General features: G+C 51.9%; 5 protein-coding genes across 5 annotated transcripts; 2 read left to right on the top strand and 3 right to left on the bottom strand.

Moving 5' to 3' along the window:
* Nucleotides 1-731: 731 nt before the first annotated feature.
* On the bottom strand, nucleotides 732-1073 carry NUU61_004066 (U4/U6-U5 snRNP complex subunit LSM3; the record flags this gene model as incomplete). The annotated part of the gene is made up of 2 exons (XM_056654648.1): nucleotides 732-875; nucleotides 948-1073. The coding sequence occupies 2 exons, from the start codon at nucleotides 1071-1073 to the stop codon at nucleotides 732-734; spliced, it is 270 nt and encodes an 89-aa protein (XP_056512675.1).
* A 707-nt stretch (nucleotides 1074-1780) lies between these two features.
* On the top strand, nucleotides 1781-3802 carry NUU61_004065 (uncharacterized protein; the record flags this gene model as incomplete). The annotated part of the gene is made up of 1 exon (XM_056654647.1): nucleotides 1781-3802. One exon carries the CDS (start codon nucleotides 1781-1783, stop codon nucleotides 3800-3802), a length of 2022 nt encoding a protein of 673 aa, XP_056512674.1.
* Nucleotides 3803-4283: 481 nt separating this feature from the next.
* Nucleotides 4284-5329, bottom strand: NUU61_004064 (PIG-L family deacetylase; the record flags this gene model as incomplete). The annotated part of the gene is made up of 2 exons (XM_056654646.1): nucleotides 4284-4993; nucleotides 5089-5329. 2 exons carry the CDS (start codon nucleotides 5327-5329, stop codon nucleotides 4284-4286), a joined length of 951 nt encoding a protein of 316 aa, XP_056512673.1.
* A 3327-nt stretch (nucleotides 5330-8656) lies between these two features.
* On the top strand, nucleotides 8657-10276 carry NUU61_004063 (alpha-arrestin; the record flags this gene model as incomplete). Its single annotated transcript, XM_056654645.1, has 1 exon — nucleotides 8657-10276. One exon carries the CDS (start codon nucleotides 8657-8659, stop codon nucleotides 10274-10276), a length of 1620 nt encoding a protein of 539 aa, XP_056512672.1.
* A 686-nt stretch (nucleotides 10277-10962) lies between these two features.
* On the bottom strand, nucleotides 10963-12692 carry NUU61_004062 (uncharacterized protein; the record flags this gene model as incomplete). Its single annotated transcript, XM_056654644.1, has 7 exons — nucleotides 10963-11052; nucleotides 11088-11451; nucleotides 11564-11653; nucleotides 11736-12001; nucleotides 12063-12138; nucleotides 12212-12457; nucleotides 12520-12692. 7 exons carry the CDS (start codon nucleotides 12690-12692, stop codon nucleotides 10963-10965), a joined length of 1305 nt encoding a protein of 434 aa, XP_056512671.1.
* Between the last annotated feature and the right edge of the window lie 569 nt (nucleotides 12693-13261).

Below are 13261 nucleotides of genomic sequence, written 5' to 3'. Positions count from 1 at the left end.
ACAAAGAGAGACAGGTGGGGGGGGGGGGACATACAAGCTCGCCTTTTCTTCGCTCTTCAGGGCTGAGCTTTTGCCCTGTGGCTGGCATGATGTGTGGAAACAAGATCAAAGGTGTCAAGTAGTAACTCGCGTTAGATGGGGGATGACGTTATAGGACGGTGGATCGCCTCGGGGGTTGGCGCATTCAGACGGGTATTCGAGGGATCATCGCTTGATTTGTTTGGAGAAGACCGAGAAGATTAAAGGGAAGGAGAAGAGTAGAAGAATAGAAGAAATCAAAGAAAGTCGACGGGGCAGCTTTATCGATAAGTTCGAGTCACTTGAGTCATCACGCTGCGCCACATAAGAGTCATCCCACGGTTGGGAGCCGCATTTACTTGTGCGCCTCGAAGGCTGTACAACATCTACAAGGCATTGAATGCAATAGTGAATTGCGATCGAATCGTCTTCATGGTCGCATATCTATGGTATGTGGATGGTATCTTTTCCATGCCTCGATCCTCGCACCGGACGCCAATTTCCTCTATCCAGCAAGTAGTCGGAGTCCCCTTATGCTTGGGGAGAGATCAAAACGACAGAATCACCTAAATATAGACGAATGGCGCAAATCAGTGATGAGGTTCCTCCGCCTCCGCAATGATAGTGTCCTTGACTCACCACGAACGAAAAGCATCTCCTCTTGTTTTTTGATGGTCTAATCCGCGAAGGAAAAAGAGAAAAAGAAACCGCAGTCAGCACCCCGGCCTCGTAGACACCAATGGGATTGCCGTCGTTTCGCTTACCCGGGTCGTTTCTTGTTCGTTGTCGTCCTCCTCCACCACATAGATGGTCTCCTCGACGTCGCCCAGGACTAGGTTGCAATGGCTGTCGTATGCCTGCAACAAATCCATTTCGAGTCAGTCATCATCCAGTTCACCGGCATATTTTGTGGGAGGGAGGGGACTCACATGGAGGCGGCCCTTGAGCTCACGGTCACCGCGCAGTTTCACGAAAACAATCTCATCGAGTGAAAGACGGACCAGGTCAAGGGGTTCAGAGACGGATGATGCGCCTGCATCCTCGGTGTCGGCCATCTTGGAAAAGGAACAAGGTCGATGGGGAGGTGGTCAAGGCACTGGCCCACCAAAGCGCGAGCTCTGCCGGGTACCCGATGTAGTTTAGCGCTCAGATGACCAAGCCAGCTGAGTCAGCAGCAGGCTACCCCGGGTTTATCAGGCGACACACGGGATCCACTGCGGGATCTATGGGGGTGGAGTCTTCATTCTACGGGTATGACATGTATATAGTCTCAATACCAAGTATGCCAGTATGCCAGTGTTTGTATATTGGAGTAGTTCAGTATCTGAGTAATACCAATATCAACTGCTCTATTCCTGTTTCCGTTCTATCCGCTGATCTCTCTGTACTGTCTCTGTACTGCAGCCCTGAAACGCTCTGACCCCCTTGTAAGGCCAATGCCTGTCGGTTACGCCCAAGCGGCCGAAGCGCAGTTTCCCCTCATCCTCCCCCCCCGGCTCTCCCGGATTTCTTTGGGAGACACTTGGGATTCTTGGATTCTTCTTCTTTCCTACACGGTGGTGCTTGTTCTTCTCAATGAGAATTCCCATCGAGAGGCTCTCTTCCCACGGGCTTCGTCCCGCGTGGGGCGCCAGAGATAGCCTCTGCCACTCTCGGTTCTGTACGCTGAAGCTGACCGGCCACACAAGGCCAATTTCCTCTCGTGTCAATCGCTTTTCTCGGATTCCTCCTACACAAAAGGCCCGAGGGAGTCGCCAATTGCATGCAAGCAAATTCCTCGAATCATCCGCTCCAGATCAAGTCATTGAAGAATTCGGTCGTCCCACTCCGACCTGGAATTCCCCCTGAAGAAGCAGCCCAATATACCCAACGATTCTACCAAATCCTCGAAGATGGCCAACCTGACCAAGCGATGGAAGTGATGGTTGACCCGCGGTCGGCGGAGCTGGTGGGATCGCTCGCCGACTCCGTTTTCGTGGAGGTGCTCCACCTGCTGTCGCCCGCCCATTTTGTGGAGCCATTCCGAGATCTCCACCTGCCACTGCACGCATGGATCGCTCTGAGAAAAGGCGTGAAGCGCATCGAGGAGATTTTCGATGATTTTGTCGGGAATCTTCTCACGATCGTGGGCTATCGCACCGCAGCGGGGGTTCCCCTGCATCTCGCGGAATACACTCATCTTCTCGACTGCGCACGGTCGATGGGAAACGCTCCGTTGGCTGATGAGCTATGGGAGGCCATGGTCGCCAACAAAGTCGAGCTCGATGCAGTGTGCTACAATCATATCATGGAGGCCAAGGTCTGGGATCACGCATACACTGGTCTTGAATCGAAGCGCTTGCAAATGACTTCTTTTAACTGGCGGAAGCGAGGAATGGAGAACCCGACCAGGGGCTGGCGGGGCTATGGAACAGGCGCAAGAAGTGTGCGAACGACGGTATGGAACATATACCACCAGATGACCGAAGAGGGGCACCCGAGCGACGAGCGCACCTTTGTCAATCTGATGATCGCATCGAGTCGGGTGGGCGATATCCAGGGAGTGAAAAAGATTTTGTGGGATATGTGGAATGTCGATATCGATGCCCTGAAAGAGGAAACGGACAACTCGAAGCTACCGCCCGCCACGCCCTACGATCCGTGGTCGGCCCTCTATCCAACGGATCGACTTCTCTTTGCAGTCGCTCATACCCTTGCCACAAACAACGACATCCCGGGAGCCCTGCGAGGGATCGACTTTATCTCATCTGCGTACAATATCCCGATTCCGCACAAGGTCTGGTACGACCTGTTCGAGCGGGCCTATACCCTGTCCCGAGAGAGAAGGAAGACCTCACATCGTGGGAAGAAGGGGTCTCTTGCAAACGGGGCCATCTCGCGAGACCTTCTGCGTGTCATGTTTGACACCATGACGTCGGAGCCTTACAATGTCCCGCCGACGGTGGAGATGTACACGAAAATGGCCAGAACCAATCAATCCGATGGGCGGCTGGCGGACTGCAAGTCCATGCTGGCGGGGGCGTATGAGATCCTGCGCCAGTCGCGAAAGGAGCGAAAGGAGGCCAAATCGGCCGTGGTTCACTGTCTAGGGCCGGCTCTGGAGTACAACTCTGAAGAGGGAACACCACTGGGCCTGTTGTTTGCCGAGTCTCCTCACCTTGCCGAGGCTGTTCAGACCTACGATATCCTTCAGCTGCAAGTCTTCCAGCAAACGCATCTGATCAACCGCACCGTGTATTCGTTGGTGGTGCAGGAAACAGAATGGACCGAAATTCCAATGGGTGTCTGGGAAAGACAGGAACGGCCTAAGGTGATGGAAGAATGGTGCGATTTCCTGCCTCAGTCGCACAGCCTTGACTACGCCGACGGTGGCAAAGTCGAATTCGAAGGTTCTTCTACGACATACTCCCGCTTTTTAACCCCCGGCCGCGTTCCAGTACGGCGCTTGAGCAGCCCGGACCGCTTATTTGCCCCCATTGAGAAGACCCGCCCCGAGGATTCATGGGAATGGCATCATTTGAAGACGCTCATCCCAGAGCTGGATATGCCGCGTGGGCCACTGAGTCGTCTCTTTGCTTTCCAGGGACAGATCAGTCCGGATTTTAGAAAGTTTTCGAGCAATCTTCAGACCCGCGTAAATTACCCCCCGGACCACCCGCTTTCCATGGATAATAATCCCGAGGGTGGGTTTTATGGTCGTCTGGCTGCGCTGGGGCTTCTGCGGCCCAAGTCCCAGCGAGGTGTCTTTTTGATAGACCCGGAACACCCATATGCCCCGGTCTGATATCTCTCTCTCTCTCTGCATGTGCATGTGATCCATGCATCTCCATGTCTGTGAATGTATGAATGCCTGGTGGAAATTCGTGGGTTTGTTTTCACTGAGGTCTTGTTCATGGTGCATTCTTTGGCCATTGTTGATACCCATCATATCGACAGGAATCGTATTTATTCATAAACCCTTTACAACACCCTATCTCGGTCTTGTAACCCCGATAATCGTCAAATGAGTATACCATAAGTGGGTGACTACCACAGGAAAGTAAAGAAGTATGTGCATATTAGATGATCCACAAGAACTGAAGATATGTGTACACAGAAGTGACGAGAGCCTCGCAATCCGTCGAATCATGACCAGACATTCAAACATGTAAAGAGAATCGCGCGCCACAACTCTCAGTCGAGTCTTCGGGTCTGCCACATTGCAACAGTAACTAATTATCAGAAATATCACCGGGGTAGCAGACCTAACAGCACCCAGATCCCTGTTAGACCTTCTCCCGCTGCAGATCATTGACGGTCATATAGCGACCAACAGAGATCCACCCCCAGCGGAACCAGACCATCTGACTCTTATGGCCTTTAACCATAGCCGACTGGGCCGTCAGCCACTCAGTCACAGAGCTGACAAAGAGCATGCGCGCGGGCCCGGGATCCGAGGAAGAAGCAGAACTGGCAGAGCGCGAGGAAGGACCCCGCAACTTGGCGAGGAGATTGCTCCAGGCGCCCAGGAGCATGGTCAGCGGGGCATCAAGGACGCCGACGTACTTGCGCAGAAATGTCGTGGAGGTCAGGGTGTAGAGGGTGACGGGGCAGGCGAAGCCGGCTTTTTCTTTCATCAGGACGCGCAGGAAGTGTACGGCGCCGTGGTAGAGGGAGCGGTGGTTGGGGTGGTTGCTGATGCCGTGGCGGTCGAAGGTTAGGAGCACGTCGATTGTGGCGGTTGGCGCGGTGTCTTGTTGCTGTTGCTGTTGTTTCTTGGAGTTGCGGGTCGTGGATGATGATGCGGCCAGGCCGGGTGCGAATGCCGATGCTAGTAGCGAGGCAATCTCGTTCTCGTTCCATTGCGCTATCATACTGTCTGGGAAGCGGGCCGGGTCGTCGACGATGAAGACGTCAGATTCGCTGCGCAGGCCGAGCTGCAACGCGCTCTTTTGGAGCTCCTTCTTGCGTGTTTCGCCGAGGCCGTCTGCGTCGCCTGCATAATCCGAATAACTCCCGTTAGCTTTGATTGTTCCTTATTTCAAGGCAAACCAATTTATTTCCAATTCTACATTCTTCGTCCATACGTACCCGTACTGAAACACAGGATTTTCAGGTGATTGCCCAGCTCGGGCTTGGTGAGCGCCAGCACCGTTGGCGCAAAGAACATCGCCTCGTCATCCGGGTGCGCAATCAGCAGACAGATCCGCTTGTTGTAAAGACGCGGGAAGGAGCGCGTGAAAGGCGAGGACGACGTGGACGACAAGCTCCAGAAGACGAAGACCGCCGCGATCGCGACAGCCAGCGCGGTCCAATTGACCGACATTGACATCGTGGTCCGGTCGAGAAGATCCGATTCGAGGTTGGGGGGTGCCGAAGCTGTTCCACTTGGTGCGATGCGCTCGATCTCAAGCTAGCGCAAAGGCTATACTTGTCGATCTTGGCCTTGGGTTGCGAAAGTGCTCGAGAGTTGGTGGTGTCTTGAGTGTGAAATGATGCGCAAAACTGAGATGCGCGAGCACTGAGAGGATGATGCGACGCAGTATAGAACAATGGGATGAGAGGCAATGGGTGGAGGTCCCAAATCGGAGCTGTAGATCAGATATGCATGAACTCAAGACACGCCACGGTGGGGAATCGCATCGGACATCCCTCCCAACGGCGGGTGCAAGGTCGGGGGAGTCGAGTCAGTGCAGACCACGGATCAATTGGCAAGAGATGGGTCAGGAGTCAGACCCATTCTGAGAAAGAGAGAATCACCGCCAAAGAGAACACGGTGGCATGAAGCTCCATCGAAAGGGGACAGCTCGCATGATTCTTTTGGACGATCCCCCGGAGTCGGGTCACGTGTCAGGGGTTCCTGCAGGGCATCTTCAGAGATGTATGTAGATGTAGTACAGTGAGATCGAGTTCTGATTATTTTTATCTTGTTCCTATAGATTGTTTGTTGTGAGTCAAAAAATGCGATCAACTGCATCGACTGTTTCGCGATGACTTCAACTATCCATAGATGCTTCGGTCGAATTTATCAACGACTACATGATAGCTCTGGAGGCAGGATCATCATCCTGGATAGATGCACAGTAGATGCATAGTTTAATAGACCATGCCAAGGGAGGGCCACTGAGATGTTTCTTACAGTTCGAGATCTAGATCTAATCTATCTAGATCTTGGTGATGAAAAGAATAATCAATTTGGGTAAGTTTAAGTAGTAGAAACAACTAAACTAGAACAGAGTACTATTCTTGAATATAAACAAGAACTACTTTGCATCTTCTTGTCAAACTACATATACCACCAGGCTACACCTCCCTTTCTTTCCCGCGGAAACTATCGGAGGTCCCCGACAGCCTTGATACGGCCCCCTCGGTGGATCCAGAATGTATGTAAGAAAATGGCCTCACTTTCGAAGGAATAGGGCGGAAAAGAAGAATTAAAAAAAACGACTCCAAAAAAAAACTGAAACCAAGGAACGCGCCGAACAAAGTGGGCCCCGCGGGCCACCCATAGCAGTGTTAAGCCTCACGTTGCGGGCCGAACATAAACTTCGCAGGGCACACAGAAATTTTCTGCGTTTTCCACAGTGGATCTTGATGGGGCGGGTGTTGCCCGTGTTGAGGGAAATAATGAGAGGAAAAATCGCGGAGTGGGAATGAATAGAACAGATTGTACAATAGATACTATAGATCAAATAGAATAGTAAGATAAAATAAATACAATGCCAGAATGATGCCATCAAGAGAATGACAAAGTTGACACCATTTCTACAGAATGCTCATCATCAAAACCATGGATATACTCATGGATATATTCAAGAATATAAATTCATGGAGGTATATACCGAGATCGACCCGAAACAGGAAGCTCGATGGAGAGCACGGCATCCCTATCACCGGCAATGATTGGCCAGGATTCCCGATCAACGCGAATATACAAGGTCCTTAGCAGTCTCCGAGCTGACGTGCTATAACCATACAAAGGATAGAATAAAATACTATATTATGTAACAAAATATAGTAAAATGCTATATAATATAGTATTACAGAATAGCCGAATCACATCACCGACATGGCGTGATCTCTGAGGCACTTCACGGCGCGGGCAAATCCATATGGGGCCGTCGGCTGTGCTTATAGGCGAGGTCCAGGGGTCCTTGAAACTGTTAGGTAATTAGGGCGAGCAGGCGAATTGGTGATTCGTCCGATGCAGCTAAGCATACAGCTTGACAGGGCCAGAACGGATGATCACTTAGAATCAGCTTTCAATTTTATAGATACATGTATACATGTATATTATATATATATATATATATATATTATTGTAGTCAGTTCTTGGGGGCATCGCGAGTCGACCTACAATAGACGAGCCCCGCAAATTGAGTGCGGGGTACTTGAGATGCATCACGTAATTTTATAGTTTGAATATTGAATATTGAATATAATATTATAGTTATAATGATAGTTATAATTACAATGGAGATTGAATGAATATTGAATATTCATGTACTTACGGTCACTAGACGTAGTACTGCCTAGGTAGTGACTCAATAGACGAAGACGGTTGGAGAAAGAATTTTTACAGAATTTTCGCTTCGGTGGAGCTCCGCCAAGTTTCCTTTTTTGCGCGTGGTTGCCCGAAACGGAAACGCCAGGGGATCTGCCACTAGTTTGGGATGGTTAAATTACAGTTAAATTACAGTCATGTATGGTCATATATCCAAAGACTCAAGACATGAACACTCGATGGCGCCACGTGGTGCTAGAATGACGGACTTTAATTCTCCTCTCTTCTCTTGGGATTTGGGTGGCACTTTAACCAGCTGATCGACGGTCCCGTGTTCCAAGGTGTCCAAGGTTGAGGTGCAGATTGATAATCAGGGTGATTACACCCTATATGGCATGTCCATTCCGAGTGGATATGTACCTATGTACCTACTGTATGTACATATAGACCTAAAGTCTATATGTCTGTGGACACACACTAAAATCTCCCATAACACCACATGCAACAAGGTGGACCGAGCTGATCGCTTCTCCGAGGACACGGAGAACAAGCCGAAGCTGTGAGTCACTGGCGCACGGTCATCCACGCACGCTAAACCGGCCCGTGATCATGTGTTTCCCGAGTACCCTGATGGAGTATAGTTGACGCCGAGGGGAGTTGATGGGTTGAGTGATGGCAAAATGATGCCCACATTCGCCCAGCATGTGGGGTTGGCGTCAGGCGATCCACGTCCCAGCCGGGTCGAGATCATTCGATACCTTGATATCTCTGGTATGACTGTGTATAGTATGAACTGGGTGAAGTATGAACTGGGGAGGAAAGTAGGCAGAAAGTATGGAAACTGGTTCATATCAATGAATTCCAGTGTTGAGTGTGTCGGCACCAGATCCGATCAGAAGTGCGCGATCTTCCATCAGGGACCGTGTATCGCTTGTGTATGGGAATGGTACGCGTATGGTCAGACTCCACTATGACGATGCCTCGGTATTTACTGTATGGCCAGACCCATCGTGCCTGAGACGTGGAAAAGAAAGAGAAAAAAAAAGTGGCACATGATCCTGTCCAAAGACTCAAAAGCGGCGGTTCCGCCTACATTCCACTTTATCTCTTTATCTACTATGTTTTGTCGTTTGTTGGATACCCTCAATTAACATCATGCCGGGCCGTTTGATCCCCAACTTTGTTCGGGGTTCTGGCTCCCTCCACTCCTCTCTTGCCTCTACTCCCGTCCATTCCAATTCCTCGTCAACTGCCTCGGTCAATGAGATCCCGAATCACTTGGCTTCTAAGAAGCCAGCCCACACAAACAATGACCGCGCGCGGTCTCCCGAGCGCCGCCTGTCCTTCTCCATGGACCACTTGATCCACCCACACCGGGATCACAGCAAGGAGAAGCGTCGCAGCCTGGGCCGGGCCACTCGCTCGAAAGAGCGCTCCAGCAAGGAAGACCTTACCCCGCCATCTGCCAAACTAGATGTCCTGGTTGAGTCGCCACCGTTGGTCTGCTATGGCCCGCCGGCCTCCTCGACCGGCGCATTGTTCTCAGGCCGATTGCGCATCGCCGTCACGGAATTCGGGCGCGAGATCACTCTGAACCAGTTCGACGTGCGCCTCATCTCCAAGATCAGCACCAAGAAACCGGTCTCGAGCCACTGCCCAAACTGCGCCACCCGCACTGAGGAGCTCACCCGCTGGGATTTCCTCACCGAAGCCCTGCCGCTCAAGACCGGACACCACGACTTCCCCTTCAGCTATCTGTTCCCCGGTCACCTCCCCGCCTCTTGCAATGGGGCTCTAGGTCAGGTGGAGTACTTCCTACTGGTCCACGCCCAGAGTACCACGGGCGAAGAATACAACCTCAAGATGCCGCTGCACGTCCGCCGGGCCTTGATCCCGGGCAACGACAAGTCCTCGATCCGCATCTTCCCGCCTACCAACCTGACCGGCCGCATCGTGTTGCCGTCGGTCGTCCACCCCATCGGCCAGTTCCCCGTCGAGATGACACTGAGTGGGGTGGTGGATAAGGGCGAGGAAACACAGACGCGCTGGCGGCTGCGCAAGATGATGTGGCGGATCGAAGAGCACCAGAAGATCGTGTCGACGGCATGCACCAAGCACACGCACAAGATTGGTGGCGAGGGCAAGGGGGTCCTGCACCAAGAGACACGCATCATCGGTCACAACGAAGAAAAGAACGGGTGGAAGACCGACTTCGACACGGCGGGTGGCGAGATCGGAATGCAGTTCGAAGCCAGCATCAACCCGACCACCAACCCCGTCTGTGACATGGACGCTCCGGGCGGCCTCGAGGTCAAGCACAACCTGGTCATCGAGCTCATCGTCGCCGAAGAGTACTGCCCCAACCGCAACACCCGCCTGATTACCCCGACGGGCGCCGCGCGCGTGCTGCGTATGCAGTTCCACCTGCATGTCACCGAGCGCAGCGGCCTCGGCATTAGCTGGGACGAGGAGATGCCTCCAGTCTATGAGGATGTCCCCGCCAGCCCGCCAGGCTACACCAAGCCGGATGACCCTAAGAGTGCCATGGAGGACTACCAGGGCTCGCCGCTGCCGCTGCCGGAATACGAAGATCTGGAGCGCATGGAGTCCCTGCGTCTGGACAGCGACTCGACCCACTCCTCGGCCAATTCCTCCCTAGATCGTCGTGGCCGCTTCACTGCCGCTGATCTGGTCACCGGAGACTCTCCCGCCCCGTCTCCCGTGCCATCGCGCACTCCATCGCGCGCACCCTCGGTCGACTCCACCCGTCAATGACCGTGTTTCGGTCCTTGTCTATCTTTTCTTTTCATGACTTGATGATTTTTATGAACAAAGATTTCCCTTCACAGCCCTGATTCTTTTCTTTGATCTTTGATCTTTTCTTTTTCTCTTTTTCCTTGCCTTTCTTCTCCTTTGATCTATCTTAATCCTTTGGGATTTGGTTTTACTTTCTCAATTTTTTGTTCTTTGTTTTCCCCCAACCCTAATGAACCCTAATGATACCTATGACGGAATAAAAAGAAAAGACAGAGGTGCTCTGGCCCTCTCAGACGGACGGGTTTTGTTTCTCCCTGTTCGCATGATACCCCGATACTTTCCTTTCCTTTCTTTTCTTGGGCTGTTTTTGTGTCTCGGTGTGATAATCAAGTGTCTAGTCTATTCCGATGATAATCAAAAATTTCTAAACTAAATATTTTCAACCAAACAAATTACACTTATAATCTGTATTGCTCTGCGATGTCACCGTCGATGTCACTTTGAGCTATTGAGATCCATGGATAGATACAGTGGGGAAGACAAAAGTATATATATATATATATATAAAAGATCGAAAGCTATAGCCTCTGGTTTCACGTACATGCTGGTCGATTATGGTCTCGAAGTAGATGCATTGTCCAAGTCAGGTGTATGCAGCTTGCAGTGAAAATCGAAGATAAGGGAGAATGTGCTTGTAGCTACTTCTATACTTGTAGATAATGCACTATTTGCGACAGTGCCTTGTAGGTTGCGTGCAGGGTGCCGGTGCCCCAGAGGTTGTGCATCTCGTACTCCTGGGTGTAGGGTGAACGCTGGAGGAAGAAGCCACCGCGGCAGACACAGACGCCGCCTCGGTTTTGTTGCTGGCACTGAATCCCTCGGGGTAGTCGAGGACGATGCTCTCCGGCTCTCCGGGAAGAGAGAAGGGCGGGTGGGAAAGGTTGAATGTGAGGCTTTTATTTCCACAATTGCCAGTGCAGAACGACGAAATCTCGCTCATGTCGATCCATGCGCCGTCGAAGGCGACCTTTTTGTAGTACTCGACCATTTCGTTGGTCCACCACCCTTCGGCGCCTTTGGAGAGCCAGTCGGGGAAGACGGCGTATCCTGGCCAGACGGCGCCGATATAGAGGCTGTCGTCGGGGTTCTTCAAGAACGATCCGGTGTCGTTGCCTCGCTCAAAGGTGGGGTATCTGGAAATTCATAATGATGAGCAAGGTTCCAGCTGCAGAGAGATATGGTGTCTTATGCATCATTCTTGTTCTCTGGGTTCGGGATGTAGATCGCCGAGTCGATAATCGGGACATAGTGTCGACCGCCGTCATGAAGACGCTGCAAGAAATCGCTACCGGTCTTATACTCGTAACCAGGAGCATTTTCAAAGTCTCGATACCGCTCCAGGTAGTAATATTAGTCTTGGCCCACCACTTGTTAGCAAAGCAAAGCAAAGCTCCTGGCAACTGTCGGGGCCACATACCAGATAGTCTCAATTGGGATCTGGAACTTGGTGTAGTTGCTGACCACTTCATCAAGTTCTTGCCAGCTCATGTATCCCCATCGACACTGGTGGAAGCCCAGGGTCCAGCATTGCTGCAGCGCAGGCAGATCAACAACTTCCTGGTAGGACTTGGTCACTTCGGACTGGGTGGGGCCGGCGAAGAAGTAGAGGTCGATGCTGCCGCCGATACTCCGCCAGGTGATGTGGTCGGGCCGCAGGAGAACATCTTGGCCGTGGGCGTTGCGCTGGTACACGCCGTGCGACGGTGCGATATAGTTCTCATTGAGATGCATCATCCATCGTCACTGGGATCCGCTTGCCGGTAGAATCTTGCTTGAAATAGCGGGTTTCCAGATAGAAGGGATGCGTCCCGTACAGGTTACTGTGCGAGAGTCAGAAAAGCATTCAGAAAGCAAAGACAGCCTCAATCAAGATAGCGTGCAATTGAGCCATACTAATCCAGCGCATCACCCGTGTCAGCATTGTAGAAAGTCTGGGTGTAGTTGTTTCCCCGACGAAATGATCGCATGGACTCACCCAGTCCGTAGATATTGTATTTCTCGGGCAGAGAGCTCGAGAATTCGACAAAGTGGTTCTCAAACACGAGCTTCTTTCCCTTGGTGCTGAACAGGACACCTCCCGTCCAGTTCCTGATCACCTGAACCCGAAGCTCGGGGAGTTGGTCCAGGAGAACTTCAAGACTAAGGCCGCGTTGCCTTTCTCGATTCCAGGTCGTGCCAATACATCCGGAGGAATCATGTACTGGGTGGCATTGGACTCATCGAGATGGGTTGGCACGATTCCCACGTGGAGGCGATCGGCAGCTTGGTATTCCACGGTCAAATTCAAGGCGTGGATATCGGTTCCGTACACGTTGCACGCCTTTGCCTGCGAGGGAGAGCGAGGCAGTAAATCCATGCGACGATTGCTTGACATGAGAAGCAATGTAGCCCGGACAGACGGTCTGGGGGTCAACCGCTCTCGGATCCTGGATATTCGGAGGAACCGGGGGAGCGGTATATGCCGACGCGGGGATAGTAAATTGAGAAGAAGAAAAAGAGGCAGCAGCATATTTAGTGAAAGCGAATGTGCTTTGTGCCTGGGCAGTTACAGCGCACAGCACCGAGACCGCACCAGCAGCCTTCCTCAAGAAGAGCGAATATAGTCCCATTGCGTGAAGAAACCCGGGCAGTACAGGATATCGGAGACAAATCGGGTACGGTACAGCTTGCCGAAGAGGCCTGGGGCCATGGTCGGGCCGTGAAATTTATATTTTTTGACCTGATGCGCGAAATTGTCTGCCGGATTTCCCATGAAGCTCCACCGGAGAGGCACGGTAAGCGTTATGATGCAAGGGACTCCAGCAGTGGTTTCATGGTTTTTCCCATGGCGGGTCCATGATAGACCGCCAAGCGAGTTAGCGTGAATCAGAAAAAGGTTTCGAGGTGGAATCCTGTGGGATTCCTAGTGGTGTCCTAGGATTTTGTCTGTCTTGCGCTCGACGT

Source organism: Penicillium alfredii (genome assembly GCF_028826965.1).
Source record: "Penicillium alfredii strain IBT 34128 chromosome Unknown utg000005l_segment0_segment0, whole genome shotgun sequence".
In the NCBI taxonomy this organism is placed as follows: Eukaryota; Fungi; Ascomycota; class Eurotiomycetes; order Eurotiales; family Aspergillaceae; genus Penicillium; species Penicillium alfredii.
This window is presented reverse-complemented; position numbering and strand designations above follow the sequence as displayed.